The sequence below is a fragment of the Lepidothrix coronata genome, unplaced genomic scaffold, assembly GCF_001604755.1.
Source record: "Lepidothrix coronata isolate B3197 unplaced genomic scaffold, Lepidothrix_coronata-1.0 Scaffold9, whole genome shotgun sequence".
NCBI classification, from domain to species: Eukaryota; Metazoa; Chordata; class Aves; order Passeriformes; family Pipridae; genus Lepidothrix; species Lepidothrix coronata.
Window position 1 is genome coordinate 10,407,621 of NW_016690189.1, and position 21,134 is coordinate 10,428,754.

Genomic DNA, 21,134 nt, shown 5'->3' on the forward strand with positions numbered 1-21,134 from the left:
GAAACATTCACCACATAGTCCCTTTAAAATTATGTCTTAAAGCAGGCAAAGCATCATGGACCCACAATGAAAATCTGGACCTAAATTTCTTTTTTTGTGTCTTGTGCAGAAAGGAACATTATATCCTTTAATTTTGCCTCCAAGTGCCCTGCAGCCTATGGATGTTAGGGCTGTTTCCTCAGGGATTGAAGAGACCAGGGACTTCTCTCCTTTTCCCCACCTCAGGAAAGTGGGTACATCCAGACTACTTACCAGACTGATCTGATGTTACCTGTAAGTTGTGCCTGAGGAATTTCTGGCAGAGGGCTCACTGACACAGATCAGAACTGGCAGGGGCCTCACTAGCAATTAAAAAGCATAGAAAACCACAGGACATTGCTGAAGCCCCTGCCCTGGCCCTCTTTTATTTACTGGTTTTGATAGATTTTAGAAGATGCCATTACAGATTATGTCTTTTCTAGGAGCAAAAGGGTTTTCTGGTGCAAGTCCTTTTGTGAAACACTGCTGAGAAGAGAGTCAGAGATTTTCTTCGTTCTAGAAATTCAGCCCATAGAGAGCTGCACCGCTGGAATGTCTAGATAGATAATTAAAGCAGCAAAATTCAGGACACCCTGAATATGTGTTTGACCTTGCTCACAATTTCATCTTCTTTACTCGTAGCTCTTCACCAGCTTCCCGTACAAGTTACAAAGAGGCCTCTTTGCCTATTAACCTTAATAGGTTAATATGACATGATATTCCTATGTTACATTTTGAGACCATGTACCATATGGTCTTTAACAAAAAAACACAGGTGAAAGACACATGATTTTTGTAAGTTAGAGATGGAAAATTAACAGAAAATTATCAGAAGGGCATGCTGCTGTTAATGTAACAATATTGCAGAAACAATACTTCAAAATCTTTTTTTCCCCTCTTAGATTTTTTCTTTGTTGTTTTTTAAAGGGAAAGGGGAAACGTCTGAGGAATTTGATTGAATTAACAGATTTCAGTTTTTTTTATAACTGTAGCTGAGGAAAATAACAATGTAGGTCATGGATAGATATAAGGTAGAGGGGAAAAAAATGAAAATCAAGAGTCATAATAGGACTTCAAGGATGCTGCAGCCTGCAAAACCATAATTTTCAAAGAACTTGGTCCCTGCTTAACTCCAGAAGGAAAAGATACACTGGATGTCATATAGTTTGTATGGGTAAATATGGGAGCACAACTATATAGTGGTAGCGTGAACTTTGAAGCATAAAGCTTTGTTCAGGCTTTCAGTTTAGTTTAGTAGTTAAGAGAGCCTGTAGATCCCCCTTAATGTCATCAGGACAGGGAATCTGGCACCAGTGAAAGTCTCTCTGAATGTATTGATGTTTCTTTGGTCTAGTTTGGAAGCTAACATTGGTGTGAAATAATTTAATATGACTTCTGGCTGAATCACTAAAATGAATCTACAATCAAAGAAATTTACAAGGACATATAGAGTGTTTTTTATCACTTTTGTTTAGCTGGCAAGCTGAAATATTGTTTGCTTCAACTGTTAGTTGTTCATGCTCAATCAGAAGATCCAATGAAGACTTTTTGGATGGAGCTTTATTAACACTTCTTTAACTGAAGCCAGATTGGGGTTCAGCTTGTCTTTTGGCCAAAGATGTTTTCTTTTTTCCCTGAGTTTTATGTTTCATTCAAACACAGCTACAACCTGAGAAGATTTAAAATCCCATTTCCCTTTTTGTCCATTGATCAAAATACTTTTTACATATGCCAATATAGCAGTTAAGCGTACACTTTAGAATTTAAGTCCAGGAACATATTTTCACTAAAAAATTGTATTATTTTCACTAAAATACTGTATTACTTTCACTGAAGCTTTATTCTCTGAGTAGCATTAGATAGAAAGTAAAAATTAAAGGAAAATTATTTAGCAATGTATTCCAGGTATGCATCCATTCTGCCTTTCTTTCTATGGAATTTTATATCGGTCTCCAAATAAGGGAGAATGATGGAGTTGGGACAAAATTTGACTTCTACTTAAATGGCTTCTGTGACCCAACCTTGGCATTCCAGCTAATGTAGGTAGTTTCAAAATCATAACGGTAGGAGTCGCTCCTACAACCCTCACTTTAAGCATCAAATTGTTAATATTTGGGGCCGTGATATTAACATTGCATGGAATACAGTTTAACAGTCTCTTTTATAAATTGAAATTTGCACTGAAGATTAGGACAGAGAAAAGATATTCATGTTGCAGAATAAGAATTCAGTTGTTCTTTATGGCGCTTATGATAGCTTTTGAAGTTCTGCTCAGTTTTCTCATATGTATTTATCAGAATGCAAGCTAGCTACATAATTTTTTTTCACCAAATCCTTGTTGTCTTCAATGATCAGACTGGATACAGAAAGAGATTTTTATAAGCTTTCAGAAAAAACTGTGTTACTTCCTAGCATTTGAACACTTGATTTTGCAGCCTAAATAATTTCACTATTAGAAAAGTTCCATGTAATTAAGTATATTTGGCTATCAAGAAGAATATACCAACCATTAAAGAGATATGGAAAAAATAAAGCTGCATGTTCCATGAAATTATAATCTAAATGGGCAAAAAGAAATTAAATAAAAAGAACATGCAAAGAAAATATACTTGTGCTTTGATTGGAACTATGCTTTTAAGACTGAGTGATTCTAGGTTCCTCTTTTTCTGCTTAAGTTCTTAAGTTGTCACTGTTAGTGGTGAATGTGTTAATTTTCTCCACCAGCTGTGAAGTCACATACTGAGGACTTATTTCAGGTAGACATCACCAATAGAAAAAGACAACCTCTTTAGCATTCGAAGAGTCAACCTTCATTAAGCATCCATGCTGATACTAACCAGGTGCTGAAATAATTAGGAATGAGAAAAGAATCTGATCTGTCATTAAATTAGTGAGCATTAGAGTCCATTCTGATTTATTTTTTTAAGACCCGCATGTAAAGTTTCAAATTTCTTCAATTTCCCAAACTGCACTTTTGTTTAAAACTTCCATTTAAAGTTTCTATAGCTATTAGGGTTTCGAATCCTCTCACTTTGGATAGTGAAACATTGGGTAAGCCCTTTAACCTAAAGCTCTCCTAGCATATATGAATATTCTGTGAATCTGTTTGTATGAGTCATATGTCTATGAATGTTGATGGTTCCAATTGAGCATGTGAGAATATTAAGTCTACTTCACTCCTTGGAAAACAGTACCCAATTATACAACATGTATTACAAATACAGCTGTAAAGATAGAAAAAAAATGCTAATCTTCTTGCTAGAGTGAAGTCTTCCATGTTCTTCCACTTTCTTCCAGCATCCTTTTTCAGATGAAGAAATGGAGATTTGACATACGTGCCTACACCACTTTTTCACCAAAAACTGCAGTCAGACTTGGTTTTAGATACATTTTTTTGATTAGTTTAGGACAACTGAATTTTTATGCCATAACACAGGTAAGGGAGATGCGTTATCTGGAGGAAGGACAGGACAAATGTCTCTGTCTGGAATAGTGTAAGCCTGTAATACTTGGACAACACAAAAGCCCTGCAGCTGCTACCTGACACCGCTGGGCCAGCCCTGACTGTCTTAGTACTATGTTAGATCCTCAAGGGTTCTTGCAAGTCCAGATTCAGTCTATAAAGTCTCCTTAGAGGCTGTAACAGAGGGCCAGAGAAAGAGTTCCTTCCGAGAGTCCATAACAGCCTAGAAGGGTTTATCAGTCTGGATCTGACATACAGTGTTACTAAAATGAAAAGGACCTTTAAGTAATGGTAAGAGTGTCTAAGCTATCTTTCTGAGTGAAAAATTACAATACTGTAGTTGGTAATACTTCATAAGTCCGAGAGAAAGTAATTGCCCCAAGAAGTCATATATACACGGGAAGAAGTCCTACGGGTCAAATAGCTTGGCTAAATCTCTTAGATACTCTTTAATATAAGGTTCTGCATTCACTGATGAGTCAGTGTAGGGCAAATGAATTTTCTACAGAGAAAGAAGAGATATAGGAAGCATAAAGCACAAATCTATTTTTCCAATGGAGTCACTACTGCATGCAGAGAAGGATGCATTCCTTACGGTGTGCTACTCAGAGGACAAGTCTGAGTTTAGATGAAGAGTGTACATTTGAAGTGACTGTCTCAATTGCCTCTATCCATTATTTTCTTGCAGTCCAGAACACTGTTAGATTTAAACCTGATTCTTTGTGGATGTAAATCCAGGGAGTCTCCTGGACCAGATTAGAGTGGGCCCAAAGTGAGCCCTTAAACCTACATAGATGGTAGATCCTCAGCGTGGGTTTTGTTCTGCAGTTCCTTTCTTATTACACCACTTGCCAAAGTACATGTAGTGACACTGACTACTGAACAGGAAGAGCGGTTTGTCAGGAGGGTTAGAAATCACACCAGGACCACCAAGCTGACACACTGCCTCTTAATCTCCTGCTGCACCCTTCTTTATTTAAATAACATAAATACCCCTTTGAGTTGGGGTTTTTTATGCCTTCTCGATGTAGATTTTTAATGGAAAAAAATAAAATCTTCTGCCTGAGCTGTTTTCATATTTAATGCTCTATGAAAAATACTTCTTATATCTTGATAGTAACATTTATCAGCATGATATGCAGTATAGATATAATTGGTCTTTTACTGTTATTTCCTTAGAACTTAAATCTTTTTTCTTGCCTTCTTTTCAGGCTCAAGGAACTGTTCCACTGTATCAAGTCTGCATTAAGTTGTGTCAGGAGTCAGGCACTGTAATAAAAGAATGTTAGAAAAATTCTTTTCTTTCTTTAGTGAACCAGATATACCAAGGGGATGGGACATTTGGGATGCTTTCATTGGTTTTCCCATTTAATCAAAATGCCTGCTGAGGAAGACATCTTACACTAAATTCTTTGAATCGGAATATTGGTTTTGTCTTTTTTTCCCCTGTAAGAATCATTTTTCCTATTGAAATGTTCAATTTGTAATTTAAATTCAGAAGCAGTTCTCCTGTGAAGAAAGTATTTTGAAAATTCCCTCCTTCTCCCAGGCGTGTAAGGCAAAATATTCATTGTTTTCAGAGAATTGATTGTATATTATAGGGCCGGGCTATTTCTGGCAGGAATAGTGAAGCAAACTCTGGAAAAACAGAGATAAATTAGCTTAACCTTCCCTTCAGCTTAGAGCTGGACTGATCTTGAGGTCCCTGAAGGTCCCTGTCCATTATACTACTCAGAGGGAGTGCTGTTTGTTCCCATGAATGATTCACAGTGTGCATTTTTTGTATGAAACAGTTCAACCTGCAAACTGCCATAAAAATTTGACTTGTCTGAAAGTCAAAACTTAACCCCTGGGCAGGACTTGTATTATGTGGAAGTAGTGTTAAATTGTGAGGAGGATCTGGAGAGAATTTAATCTCTTGAATTTCTGGAAAAAGACCACTAGTCTGGTCTTTTATATCTCAGGAGAGAGATCTGTTTGGCCTCTTATTAACAGTGAAATCAGGTTGTTTCTCTCTGTCAGATCAAACATTTGAACAGGCGTGGGATTTTTTTGCAAGAAATAGCCAAGAAACAGTATTATTGTATTTATGTATTGCTAGATCAAACACCAGGAATTCTTTCCAAATAAATCCAGTGGGTTTCCTCAGCTGTTCCTTAAGCAAAGAATATTCTGCATTTAGTCTGATGAGGTATGGTGAGGTGGGTACAGAACCTTCATATTGTCTGTGTCCTGTGAAGCAAAGCAACGAGAATCACCATGTCAGGTTTTAGTGTTTCTCACTACAGTAGATGCTCACGTTGTTGACTATTCTTTTCACGTGTACAAAGACATTCTACAATACCAAGTTGTTAATTTTAAATTTACACTTCAGTAACACTATTCTCTGCTCTATTTTATAAGTAAGAAGTTTTCCTAATCTTATGGAGGGTAGTGGGGGAGGAAGGTTGACATATGTTCTCTATTCTCTCCTATCCCATGCCTATATGACCAAACATCTGCCTAAGAAGACCTCCTGACTTCGAAGTGGGGAAGTCTGTGTTCCTCTCAGATGACGTCAGAGGCACTGTGTGTAAAGCATCTGAAAACATGAACAGCTTGTTCTGATTCCTTATCTTTCCTCTTGAATATTACTGAAAACTGATGATGCAAACAGCAACACAGCAATTACTAAGGTAAATTAACATTACTGAATTGTTTGACTTTCTCTTTACAGGAAGTACCTGATAAGAACAAAACCAATGGACTATATTTTAGAGATGGGAAATGTCGGATTGACTACATCCTTGTGTATAGAAAATCTAATCCACAGACAGAGAAGAGGGAAGTATTTGAGAGAAATATCAGAGCAGAAGGACTTCAAATGGAAAAAGAAGTAAGATATCTTCCTTTAAAAAACTTTCACCTTATATGAGGGTATGGTTTGTTTACTCTGAAGCTCCTTTACTCTGTTATAGCAGTAGAAAAGTGCTTTTAAGCATGCCTAAATATAGGCCAGAGCAGTGCAAAAGTGTAGCCTAAAGGAAAATCAGACACATGAGTTGAAGGCCAAAACAGGCCATTACAGCCATCTTTTTCAACCTTATGCACAAGTAGGCCACCGAATTTCGTCCACTGTGCTGTGCAATACAGAAAATGAGTGCTGGGTTTGAATGGCCTAAATTCTACTAAATGTAATCCACTTTTCTGCACCTACATTTCCTCCTAACTGCTTGTTTCACTATTTGCTGAGTTTCTTGGTACTATTTCAGAGACCTAACTAGATCACTGCCTACCTTTGCCTGTCAGCTTAGGCACAGGGACTTGAGTAGTATTTTGGTAGTTTGGAAACAGCTTAAAGTTTCTCCTTCTGTCTTAATCCTAAGCATTTAAATGAATGGACAGTACATCTGAATAATTTATATCAATGTTATTTCTAACACAGTGTCCTAAAACAGTAAATCTCTTATGGAAAAAAGTGTAAAAATGAATGCAAAGTGCCTAAAAATGCATTGATGTGTTAGGTAGCAGGAGCAAGGTTTAAAGAGACCATGTCTCTTTTGCCAAGCCTATGATCTTTCTTAAATTTTGGTAATGTGCTTACACAGGGCTTAAGTCTCACTTCCATGTAGAATAGGTATTGCTGAATATGTAGCTTTATTTTTACTTGAGTGACTCGCATGTTAACATGCATTGCCATGCTGCCACTGATAGGAGACAATAGAGGAATCTTCAGGATACAGGCTTTGGTCAATTATGTGGGTGCTATACACTATCTCCCTTTCTTTCACTGAATTCCTGGTACATATGTAGATATTCTGCCTGGGTACTTAAAAGGCACACTTCTTTGGGGAAGAAAAAAGGGAATCTGTTTTTTTCCAGAAAAATGAAAACATTTATTTTCTTTAAATGTTTTTAGATTGAACATGGGTACTGTTAGATGTAAGTGTATAAGAGCAAATCGCCGGTTACATCAACCAGTTACCCGGAACTATTCCTTCAAATTACCTGCATGTTAGCACCTGCAGTGCTGCAGTAGTTGACAGATGTTTTCAATGTCAGACATTGTTCATTTATTATGTTTCCTGTATAAGTACTAGTGTCTATAGGAGTTGTAACCCAACACCCAAAAACACGAGTGTTGTTGCAGCTGTTCAGCTTCACATCCTAGAATGCTGCCCTGCTTCCACCAGGAGAGATGCTGATAAAGTCTTTGAAATTTGGACAGTGTAGAAAATGAACGGGAAATGAATTCTCCCTATTAATGCATATGCCCAGTGGTTTCAAACCAATTTTTTCCTACTTCGTAATTTTTGCGGATTTATTACTGTGCTAAGGTCAGCAGTGCAAGCTATGAAATCTCTTTATATTTTAAGTATTATGAAACTTATTGCAACATTCTGCACAGAAAACTTTTTCAAACTGATGGTTTAAGTGCTTACTATAGAGTTTTCTTGTGCCTTTCAAGACCATTTATTTGGACTTTGCTGCCTAGGCTGCATGACTGTTCCGCCCATTTGATTGTTCATTTCAGTTTCTATTTTGCTACTGACATGCAGTTTTATTTCTTATTAATCTCATTTGCCCTTGGTGTGACTTCTTGCCAGCATCAGTAATTGTTCATCTTCTAAACTCAAAATGATCAAAATGAGGTTGTGCTACATGGCTCAAGCTAATGTTTTTAAAATCTAGGGTAGAAATCTTTTTTAACATATGACTCTGACCTAAAATTAAAGCCTAGCATGTACATTTTATGATCACATTAGTTTCTAAATTTAATTATAATCCTGAAGGAATTATGTACATTCATTCTTGGTACGCTCCCTCCCCCACCGCCAGAGAGTAACAACCGTGCTGCAAAACACTTAGCTTTAACTGTGTGATCAGTTAATGCCTAGATTACTTTTCCTTGTTTTCACTTCTTTTGTTGAGACTACACATCATTCTGAGTGTTAATTCTGGAAGACTTTAACTCTAGGTTTACTTTCAAGTTGTTCACATATAATATACTGCTTCCACTGAATAAAGTTTGCTCCCAGATGAAACTAGAAGATTGTCTGTGACTTTGGCCACAGAACACATGTAGAGGCAATAGGTTGTAACTGGTGGACTGAAAGAAACTTTCTACCTACTATGAATTTTGTATGGTTGATGGTTCATTCTCCTTTGACTCCTGTCTGCTCATATGTTGACATTTGATTGTGTTAGTCCTGTCTTTTTATGTGAAATTGGTGGCAGAGAGGAAAACTTACAAAGTTGTTGCACTGCAGTTTCAAAACCATATTCCTCAGTAACACTGCAGAGAGAAACACGCTGCAGTGGCTTGCTGACAAGTGTAGTACAGCAAAACACCCAGGAAGGAGTGAATGCAGCATGAAATGAGTGAAAATCCACAAATGTTGAGATAACCAGACACAATGTCACGATCATGTAGCTGAGAAAAGTCTGAACAGGTATATATTTCTGGCTCTAGAAAAAGCTGATAATGTTTTGCAGATATTCCCCAATGAATTCACACTCACATTCTTAAACTATGCCACACCACTCTGTTGTGGAAGTTCTAACAGGTTTGGTGCTCACTATATGCAGTAGTAAACAATAAGATGATCCCACATCAAGGAACAACAGATCATTACAATAGTGAAGATTTTAAAGAAAAAAAATAGGGAAATAATAGTGAAAAAAAAAGTGAAAAAAAATAGTGAAGATATTAAAATTAAAGCAAAGCTCTAAGAGTGAATGCTAATCACACAAAAAATTTTATTACCCTTCTCCCTGCTTTTCAGAGTATATTGGTTCTGGATAGGATGAGTATGTTGTCCCTGTCACATCCAGACACATCCAGACCACATCCAACACATATGATCATATGCGTAGATGCTCTAAGTAAGTTAATAAAAAATATTTGATTATTCCAGGAAAAGAGACTGTAATTTTTTTCAGCCAGCTGTAGAATTTCTCTGTTGATTTATCCTTTTTTTTCAATGTCTCATAACTGAGATAAGTAACTATGATATCCTGACTCTGAGATTCTTGATTACCTTACTGCTTTCATGTTTTAATACTCTTTGAAACAGACTTATGTGTGGGGAAAATTGAGAGGATAGTCTCCAAATGGAGCATGTTCTTATGGGAGATGAGGTTCCAATTGCACTTCTGGTTTGTAGGCACTGATACCATCTATGAATATTACACAAGATTCTACCTTCCAGAGTTGACAGGCAAGCACTTAACAGGAGTCAGGGCTCTACTGTCCACAGTCTGAGGGTATGTTTCATATTAATCTAAATACAAGGTAAACCTGAGGCTCAGACCAGCCCACTGACATGCAGAAAAGAATTACTTATTATCCCTTTTATGTAAAGAGAAAATACAGATAGTGTCTGTCATTCCAAATAAAATGTTCATCCCTCTGGCCCAGCATTTTTCTGGAAAATCTGTCTTTTCAAGAGAGAATGAAGAGTCAGAATTACTTTGAGCCCATGGTATCTTTCTCAAGAATAAATATTCATAAATTCAACCTTTGGCCAAAATCTAGATAAGTTCCCTTACCCCAAAATATTCTTGCAGCATGAATTAATGTATTTTAATCCTTCACCTAAATTACCAGGTAGAACTAAATTCCTGTCAAGAGTATCTACACTGTTCTGGTACCTGAATATAGTATTACAGATATCTTTCAGTAAGATAATTTAAATTATACTCTGCTAACAGAGGTAGCCAGCATGGAGCAGCTAACATACATAACTTGTTCACTTGCAAATTCTTTAAGCTGCAGTGTAATGCAATGCAAATGCAGGATAGAGGTAAGAAATTTATGCTGGATGAACAAACACAGACCCTGCTTGGACATATAATTTCTAAAAGAGAAGAAGAAGGTCATCTTAGCTTTAACTAAAAACTATGTATCCAAAACGAATCTGATGTTGGGTTAGGATCTGGTCATGTAGCCCTAGCAACTGACTACATTTAGTTTGAACTTGGCATGGTTTTTTGGGTTTTTTTGCTTCTCGTGACTACACTAAACTAATTCATATGGCATAGTTCTACTACTAAATGTACTTGATACCTAATCATTGCCTAACGATTTTGTTCAAAGTTTTAAATTTATAGTTTGTAAGCTGATTTCATACAGTTCATTTAGAAAAGCATTTGGCATACCAGTAGAAATTGAGTGGTAGAAATGTAGTAAATGGGAACTAATCACATAAGTAGTGAAGATAGCATTCAATCCTTTTATTTTATATATTTTGTATATTTATGTTTACTAATGTTTCAGTATAAAAGCAATTCACTATTTTAAACCAATAGCATTCCTTACTGCCCTAGAAAACAGGTCTCTCACAGCTACTACATGCAGAATGTGTTTCAGGAACTAGTTTCAGACATTTTACTAGTAACAGCCAGTCCATTTGAGCTTCTGCTGGCACATTGATCTTTGTATCTCCCTGATAAAAGAAGATGTTAATGTAGTACTGGTCCAATTTTCGGGAACAATCCAAGTTGTGTGGGTTTTTGTGTTACATGCCCGATTAAAAATTTAAACATTGCCACCATAAGTGTCAAGCTGTCACCAGGGCATATCTAATTGCATTCACTCCCTGCCTCAAGCAGCAGCTGATATTTCTGGTGCAACATCTGGCAGCCAAAATGCAGCTGGTGTACACAATAGGCAGTAGAAATATATAATAAGTGTTCTCTAGGGAAAACCCAAAAAGACAGGGGAAAAAAGCACAGTATAAGCTTTGATTTTGTTATATAAACAAATATCTTCTAGCAGGTATAATCTGAGTCTTACATTATGTTAATATGACTCTAGAAGTTGTATTTAGAAATCTTTTTTCGGTAGTTCATGCAATATAATTACAGAATACATGACTTTTCAAATTTGCAGGTAAACGTAGATAGGCTCATGATGAGGTACTAATAGTTCTACAAAACAGATTCCCTTAATGTTGCTGTAACTGTGCTAATTGGGCAGGACTTCAGAGGCTAGAAACACATATTCAGTCAGATACTTATATTTAGCAGCAACTTGGAATCTGGTTTCAATATGATGAATGTTGAGAGAAATTGCAGATGACAGAAAGAGCACACAATAGAGTATCTCCGTGACTTTTGGCACATCCCTCAGTGTAAAACCAAAATAGACTTATGATCATGTCAAAGTGAGGTAAAAGTCAGAAGTAAACAATGAGTATGAAGAAACCAAGAACTTCAAAGACTGAAACTTTTGAGTACTAGTTGTGCCCAGAAAGTGATGATGTGAAAGAGATGTTATATCCAGCAGCTATTGCTTCTGAGCATAATCAAATATTATCATCTTTCTGGAAAAAATGGCATCTACTCCTTTTTGTTGTTGCTGTTAATATTGCAGAGCCAAAACAGTTATGTGAGACTGATCTGCTTTTTTCTGGTTTGTGCGTCATCACTGCAATTGTTCATGAGATTTCTGTTACATAAATGTTATTGCTGATTGTGATTCATGGCTAGAAAAGAATTAAGCTGACTTCCAGACCCCAAGTGGCACTTGCAGATCTGAGTTAGGAAAGGTTTAGAAACATATCTTATATAATTTAGTTCTCTGAGCAGTGTACGATAAAATCTCGATGCCTTTAGAGTTGGCTCTAAGTTTCTTTTTCAGCTATGACTTCAGTTTATCTGGTTATTGAAAGAGTAATAACTTGTTTGTAATTTATTGTTGTTATATATGTTAATTTATTCAACCAACCACAGTTTAAAACAGAGTACTTAGCCTATGGACAATTAACTATTTGCAGCTTGCCAGGAGAATCTGTGTGCTCCTGCAGCCAGGAGCAAGCTGCAGGTCTGCTGGGTTTTCCTTTGGTGTTCATATTCTTTCCCTGTCATGTTGATCTTACTCTGCACATATCAAAAATCTCTATCCACTAGAGAAAAAGATGGCTAGGGAAAGCTTCCAACACTGAAATCATATCAACTGTCCTCTGAGCTTATTTTTACAGAGAGAAAAATATCTGTAAGCATGCCTATGTGAGATATGTGATAGGAAGCACTGGGACAAGTGTGAGAGTGGTGATTATCCATACTATGAATGCATGGTAGGTCAAGCAATATGCAGGATGTCACCTATGGCTAACAGGTTTCCCTTTAGGCCAAACTGGCATTTGGACAAAACTAGGCTTTCTTGGTCTTTGGAGAAGATGTTTTGTATTGGGTTTGCATGGCAAGGGTTTGGTAGTGAGTGGGGCTACAGGGATGGCTTCTGTGAGAAGCTGTTAGAAACTTCCCTCGTCCACTGAAATGAATGCCACCCAGCTCCAAGATCAACCCACTGTTGGCCAAGACTGAGCTCATCAACAACAGTGGTAGCACCTCTGTGATAAAGTATTTAAGAAGAGGAAAAAAACTACTGCAGAAGAGAGGAATAAGAATATGTAACAGAAAAAACTCTGCAGACACCAAAGTCACTGAAGAAGGAGGGGAAGGAGGTGCTCTAGCACTGGAGCTTAGATTCCCCTGCAGCCTGTGGTAGAGACCATAGTGAGGTAGATTGTCCTCCTGCAGCCCCTGGAGGTCCACAGCAGAGCAGATATCCACCTGCAGCCTGTGGAGGATTCATGCTGGAGCAGGTGGATGCCCAAAGGAGGCTGCGATGCTGAGGGAAGCCCACACTGGAGCAGGCTCCTGGCAGGACCTGTGGCCTCATGGAGAAGAGCCCATGCTGGAGCAGGTTTTCTGGCAGGATTTCTGACCATGTTCAAGAGACCGATGCTGGAGCAGTCTGTTCATAATGGACTGCATCCCATGAAAGAGACTCATGCTGGAGCAGACTGTGAAGAACTACAGCCTGTGGGAAGGACCTATGTTGGAAAAGTTAGTGGAGGACTGTCTCCTATGGGAGGGACACCACAATTGATCGGGGTTGTTCCCCTGTAGAGGAATGAGCAGCAGAGACAACAGTCAAGACAACTGACTGCAGCCCTTGCTCCCGGTCCCACTGTGCCACTGGGTGGGAGGAGGTAGAGAAAAGTTGGATTGAAGTTGAGCCTGGAAAGAGGAGGGGCTGGGGTAGGGTGTTTTAAGGTTTGGTTTTATTTCTCATTATCCTATTCTAATTTGATTGGTAATAAATTAAACTAATTTCCCCAAGTCAAGACTATTTGGCCCATGATGGTAATGGATGGGTGATCTCCCCCTGTCCTTATCCTGACCATGAGCCTTCTGTTATATTTTCTCTCCTGTCCTGCTGAGGAAGGAAGTGACAGATAGTTTTAGTGGGCACCTGGTATCTAGCCAGGGTCAACCTACCACAGATGTATTTCAATGTGATTCTACTACTGCAACTAGTATCAAGCATTCTGTAGCTTTCAAGGGCTCTAGTAAGTTGTTTCAGTCTCTCACTTTTCCAATCCTATTATTCAATATGTAAATATCTACAGCTAATGAACTTACAGTACAAATCACGCAGCCTGCGGGAGCTGTGATTTCATGAGCAGCATAAGATGCCATTATTAGCAAGTGCAGTTTGTTATTTAATGTTTAACAACTGGGCCTGATTGTATCCACAAATCATGGATGGAGACATCAAAATGACATAAACTATGCATGCAAAAAGGGAACCAGACTAAAATGCAAGCCCATCACAAGCATTATAAGTGAAAGTGCTTCCAGCTATTTAATTTAAAACATTGGGCTGTTCATTTCATCCAAATTCAGCCAGAGCAAGTTGAAAACAGACTAGTCTTTCAAAGGTTTATTGTTAGTTTATTATCTAATGCACATAGCAAGTGGAGTCTTTTCTCAGCAATCCTTTACAGAAAAATGTGTTGGTACAAGCAGAAAAATGTCCTTTTCCAGAGAGTATTCTGTACCAAAACACATGGTCACTAAACTATGGAGAAGTTTCCAGCTGCCTGAACTTCCGAGGGAAAAAGTTTCAGATTTCAAATACTATATCCACCGTACAGCACAGTGGTAATTTAGAAGAGAACTTTGAGGAAGCACATGAAAGTCTGGCTAGATAGGGTCTGAACTCAAATGCAGTTTTTAAAGATAAACTTCTTGATTGTCTGAGGGAGCCCAGAAATGAGTATGTTTCCGAGTTGGCAAATTCCAGTCTTTAACAGGGTTGTATAAAGCTAGCAGACTAGAAAAGTTGTTGCTGAAAACTTGGTCTACTTTTGAAAAAAAAGTATGGCTTTTTTTGTGGAGTATGGAGGTAAGACATAAAATACGTAGATAACCAAAAGCAGATAAAAAAGCCCATGATATACATCTCTTCTTTCAGGAATGAGTAGAATTTCTTGTCAAAGAGTTTCCTGTCATTAACCTTCACAAATCGGAATGTCAAGAACCTTTTGAAGGAAACAAACAGGCAATAAATTAAGAAAAACTGACAGTTGTTATATATGAGATGCCCCCTATATGTCAAAAGTCACCTTTCCCTTTACAGTAATTGGACTTAAACTGCAATTATTTTTGAGATGTTGTTTGCCTGCCAGTGGCATCAGGAACAAGAACAATGAACGAGGCTGCAATTACTTTATGCACAGTGAGAGTTTCCATCGCCCAAAGGTGACATGAATACATTTGCTGCAAAACTCCCTTGTAGTAATGGCTTAATAAACAGAAATCTAGAGTTGTCTGGAGGGAATAGAAAGACAGACTATACAGAAAAGCAACAGTGCGCTTTAAGTTCTCATTTCATGTTGATGGTTTTGGTGTTGATCTTGTTTTGAGAAGACAGCACTGTGTTTACAGCATTATGCTTCTAAAACAAGTAGTAATCATTGGTCTTGGGGACATTTGCATCTTCCCCAAAGCATGAAGTGGTGTGGGGCTGCCTTCCTGAAAGTACTGCCAAGAGGGAAGCATGAATCTGGAAAGGACAGCACTTTCTCACATGGTCTTGGCACAAGGACTCCAGGCCCTCTCATTGTCCAATTACTTACTTTATTATACTAGGTTAATTCAGTCATGGAGCAAGTGGGGCATTGGCTCTCTGCCTTAGATTAACTGTATTTCAATTACAGTAAGAGCCTCACAAATAGAACTAGTCAAATTACATCAGGACTTGACTTTCCTGAAAAAGATGTTTCAGTTTATGGGTCTCTTGGTCCAAATTAAATGCAGCATTATCCTCTGCATATTTACATATTTGTTTTTTGCTATTTGAGTGGTAATGAAATGGTGTTGTAAATGAAGTTTAATAAAGCCTGACTTGAGGGAAAAATGCTCCTGAGATAGCCACATTGGCTGAAACTTCTGTCAGCCAGTTAGTCCTGTCCCCCTGTTTAAAGTCTTATCTGGTTTACAAAACTCTCTTCTGTGCATACATTATCTTTTATATATTTATCTGAAAGCCTGAGGAAGAATCTGTAAAAGAGCCTTTTAGCAAAACTCTGCAAGACCTTTTCGTTTCCCCTTGAAGATCTTCATAGTGCTCTACTTGTTACTTTTGTTAGGTACACCTTTGGTTTTGTTAGTAGACTCAAACAGACTTTTCTATTTATAACAAGATTGACTCCTCTTTCTGAAGTCTCCACTGTCAAGCACTAAAATATAAAAACTTTTTGCTTACTTTTCTTTTAACAGCCATCTCTTACACCTTTCTAAAATTCAAAACTTTTCGTTGAGAATAATACCTCCACAGTTAAAATGTAGATAGGAGAAGAACAAATCAAAGACGTAAATCTGGAAACCATGACTCTTTACTTTCCCTTGCTCTATGCAAAATTCATGTTCTTCTCCACAAGAAACTTGTCTTTCTATATCTAGACTCCTGTGCCTTTCTGTGCCTTATAAGCTAATAATCTGTTCTGTGACATCATTTTCTGGGGAATCTGGAGCTCCAGCTTCCTACCATCACAGGAGTGCTGGAGGGAAGGAACATCTGAAGGGCAGCTTCATGAAGCAGAGCTGTTACCAATGCTAGATCAGGATGGCCATGACTTTTTTCTTCTGTATCTATAATTCATTGCAGACTACAGCCTGGCCATTCATCTCCAGAGTTCTTGAAGTTGTACTGTGAGTGGTATCACTAAAGGCAACTGTGACTTTCTGAGACAGGATTGGATTAAACAAATGTCCTGAAACAGCAGTTGAGAGGATGGAAACTGTGATATGTAGAACATCCCAGGTCAACGTTTAGCAGATTTATGGATTTTATCATTAGCTTCAGAAATTCACAGCAGAGAGGAATTCAAGTAATAAATTACAGAAAGTACTGATCAAAATCAAGAGGCCTTTTAAAGTACAGAGGACATTATGGGAGGCTTTGCTAGTTACAGATCTGCATTTTCCTACGGCTTCTCTGCGGGCAGAATAAATAAAGTGGGTTGGGGGAAATAGATGGTAGCCAAGGCCCTGCAAATTGTTCTGAATCAAGAGCTGTCACTGTGATGTGTCCCAGACAGCTAAACAGTAAACTAGAGTCACCCATGAAGGAGCAGTTGTTGGAAGTAATGTGTCTACACTACTGCAGAAGTTAGCGTAGGTGGTGAGGAAGGTGAGAGGAGTCCAGGGAAAATAAGGTAGCTGCACTGCAGAGCCCCAAGAGGGGAAAAATATCTTATTGATGTAGCTGTTAGTGATGTACATATCTGGCTGGGGAGGAACAAGACCTTCTAGGCAGCAGTTCATCTCAATTCGAGGAAAACAGAACAAATGAATCATAGCCTGAAGGTGCCTGTTCCTCTCCATTGCAGATATCTAAACTTAGTTGCCCTGAATCACACCTGTGATGTCTGCTCCTTGGGAGTAAGCCTTCAGGGAATTTCTCAGGATCAGTGGGCTTAGAGACATGACAGTGCCAATGTTCTGATTCAAACCTAGTGGCCTGCCTGCATCCAGCAGGGAAAACTGGGTCTGATAATGTCACACATCCTATCTATAAACTCGTCAAGTTAAGCTTTTTTGTTTGCTCTGTGTCCAAGTGTTGTCTATGGATTTACATAAATAGATCTGTGGGGTACAAGATCATCCCCAATACTGGTGGAGTGTAAAGTATACAGCTAAAGGAATTGTGTAACAACTGAAAATTTCCATTCTAAACTACCCAAGCTATGGAATAGATAAAATGTTTCTGCAGTTTTTCCATTTTTTGTTCTTTGCTGATTTGATTGTGAATTGATGAGTTGGTCTGTTTCTGGTCTGCATTGTGAAAGGAAACACACTTCATGTATCTTATTAAGGCATTATTCCAGCCAAAAGGCACAATATAAACATTATTTGGGAAAGGTGAGTGTATGAGAGATTTGGGAAAGAGGGGAAGAGTAATTATGGTGAGAAAGCGTAAGAGGAAGCTAGTATCAAAATGTGGAGGCATATCAACATTAAATCATGGCAGACATGTAAGAAAAGCCCCCTCCTCACTGTGTAACTCCCACTATAAAAATCTGAGTGTAAAATGTCTTTAGAAATACAATACAAACTCTTAACATCTTGAAACAAATATTTTGTATTTATGGAGAATGTCTTAACAGAATGCAGAGAAGAAAAAAGGCAAGGAATTAATAATCACAATATAGTTTAGACTCCACAAAGAGTTTTAGCTGAGGAAAGAGGGAAAAATTCTGAATATGTGAAAATATTTCATTTAAACAGATTCAATATTAAAAACCTGATATTACAATGTCATGCTAGTTGTTAAAAAAAGCGATCTTTACAGAAGAGAAAACAGATCTAATCCAGTAGTATACCAAAAACATGCTTTTTAATGGAGAATTTTTTAAACTAAATAAAAGTGAAAATTTTCTTGTGTTTCAAGAAAATTTTTTGGAAATCTTGTCCAATTTGCTCCATTTTCATATAATTTATTCAGTTTGGTGTTGCAACAAAATGCTTTTCACTCTCAAATGGCATTGCAGTTGGTCACTGGAATGTTCATATAGGATTAAGCTTGCCTAGCTAGTGGAAGTTTTTATATGCTGATTCTCTTATTAATTAATTTCATAGACTACTTGTAAGACATCAAGGATATTTTCCATCAGATAGTGTGTCACATAAAAGAAAATCTAATTTTCTAAATTCATTGTTAGATTTCTGATGTAGAATTTGTCTAACAGAAGCCTTTGCAATCAGGGTCCATGCACAGGTATTTTACTTCCTGTGACTACAGAAAGGTAAAATTAGATCAACAGTCTGGGACATAGTGCCAGGCCACAATTTGGTTTAGATCTCCTCAGGATATACAAGGACATAAATTGATTACTTGCACTTACATTTCTTATCCCGTGACCAGAGACTATCACAGTCAGTTCCTAAAAATTGACAATGGACACATGATTATGTGTCGAGTTTTCTTGAATACCTAGAATTTGTATTTTCTAAAAGCACATGTGCACCTCTCTAAATGCCTGACAGACATTCTCCATAACTCTAACAAACTACTACCAATATCCAAAAATACTAAGACCCCTGCTGAATAGTTACACAACATAAAGGACTGGGGTATTAAGTTCCATATGGTCTTAATTTGATTATTTTTTTCCTCTTCACACACCTTACCCTATTCTGGCTTCTGTTGATGACTTCTCTTCTTGATTCTAACAGTGATGTTCATCTTTTCTGCATTTTTTAACTCTCAGCCACCTCTCTATCTCTGCCTTCTGTGCTACGGCAGTTTGTTTGTCAGATCTAGAGTGTCATATGAGAGCCGTTTCCCTAAGAACAGAACATGATTTTTTCCCCCCCATTTTCCTTTGCTCTTCATTATACATTAAAAAACTTCATATGCCAGATAACTACATCACTTTAGGAACTTGATGACATTTTCAACATTAGACTTCCTATTTTCTTGTCAGTCTTGCTGTCACTGCTCTTTCCACCAACTATGTACCGTGGTGGTGATTGCTCAGTTTTTATCCAGAACTTTTTCCTTATTAGTATTTTGATATTTTCCTGTTAACCTTTCATGTTTTAAAGAGGAGATGGCATCTGGACAGGCTAGATAAATGGGCTGAATGCAATGGTATGACGTTTAACAAGACCGAGTGCTGGGTCCTGCACTTTGGCCACAAGAACCCCATGCAGTGCTACAGGCTGGGGACAGAGTGGCTGGAGAGCAGCCAGGTAGAAAAGGGACCTGGGGGTTCTAATCAACAGGAAGCTGAATATGAGCCAGCAGTGTGCCCAGGTGGCCGAGAAAGCCAATGGCATCCTGGCCTGTATCAGGAATAATGTGGCAAGCAGGACCAGGGAAGTGATTCTGCCCCTGTACTCAGCACTGGTGAGGCTGCACCTGCTGGAGAATGTCCAAAGAAGGGCAATGAGGCTGGTGAAAGGACTGAAGCACAGGCCCTATGAGGAGAGGCTGAGGGAGCTGGGGTTGTTTAGGCTGGAGGAGGCTCAGGGGAGACCTCCTCACTCTACAACCACCTGAAAGGAGATTGTAGCCAGGTGGGAGTTGGTCTCTTCTCCCAGGCAACCAGCAGCAGGACAAGAGGGCACCATCTTAAGCTGTGCCAGGGGAGTTTTGGGTTAGACATTAGAAAGAAATTCTTTACAGAGAGAGTGACCACACGTTGGAATGGGCTGCCCAGGAAGGCGGTGGAGTCTCAGTCCCTGGAGGTATTTAAGAAGAGACTGGATGTGACAGTGCCATGGTCTAGTTGACAGGGTGGTGTTGGGTCATGGGTTGGACTGGATGATCTCAGAGGTCTTTTCCATTCTAGCTGATTCTGTGTGTTACTCTGTGTTAGATGGGTCCTTCACTTAAATGCTGCCGGAAAAAAAAAGTATTTTAAATCCTTCAATTTTCTCCTATTTTGGGCTTAAATACCATCTGGGAAAACCAAGAATTCCCACATTCTTTTTCCCTTGGTAGTTTGAGGAATTTTGTATATGTATATTTTATGCAAGGTTCCTCCAGTTAAAAAGTTAAGATGACTTCCTTTTACCTTTCAATTTAAAGTTCGAAAAAAGAGATCACTAATTTATTGTGCTCCAGAGGTTGTCATTGGCAGAGGCCGGAACTGCCTCCATCATACATCATACACAGCCAGAGTGATGAGTGGAACTAGTTGCCTTCTGTGGTGGTGAGAGGGAATCTGGTAAGAGAAAAGTTACACTGACATTACAGCAGTTATCATGGTGCAAGTGAATATGGAGAGGGGGATTCTTTTCCAGTGTATGTGTTACTTGTGGCCTTAGTTTAACAGCATCATAGGTGTGTCAAAATTCGGTATTTTTCAGCAAACAATTTTAGGACTAGTACCACCACTTTGCAACATATGCAATCAGATAAAAACTAATGTGATAGTGATATTGTCTTTCACTAAAAAGACTTGTTTGTTCTGTAACTCTTCTCATTAAACCTGCATATAAGAGCTCTGAACTAGGAGAGAAAATCATCTCTGTGCTCTACGAAATTTATCTGAGCGATTAAGATATTGAGCTCCATCTGGTGCTGCTTCGCTCTTCTGTGTCATACAGGAGGTGTTTTCCTCCAGCACCTTATGTCAATGAGCACACAGGGAACAGCAATAATCGATCATTAGTGGAGATCATGTTTAGGTGTCTACCTTGACAATACCATGTATGCCACGTATGGATGTTGCTTTATCAAAATAAATTAGAATAGCTCGAAGCAAAATCATAATTAGCCTTCATCATACCTTGACTTTATTTCATTTAAAGCACATCTAACAAATTAAGGGATTTATACAGACATGCACAAAGGATGCAGTAGTTG

The 21,134-nt window shown here is 38.2% G+C and overlaps 1 protein-coding gene across 10 annotated transcripts in view; it reads left to right on the forward strand.

The window, feature by feature from the left end:
* ANO4 (anoctamin 4) overlaps positions 1-21,134 on the forward strand; it is a 201,567-nt gene that overhangs the window by 102,575 nt on the left and 77,858 nt on the right. For 8 of the 10 annotated variants that reach the window (XM_017804465.1, XM_017804468.1, XM_017804467.1 and 5 more), the window contains one exon: positions 6,198-6,356. In XM_017804465.1, the coding sequence (XP_017659954.1) occupies positions 6,198-6,356 (159 nt within the window). Of the gene's footprint in view, positions 1-6,197; positions 6,357-16,323; positions 16,469-21,134 lie in introns of those variants that run through there. The other 2 variants (XM_017804472.1, XM_017804473.1) reach the window with 1 other exon arrangement.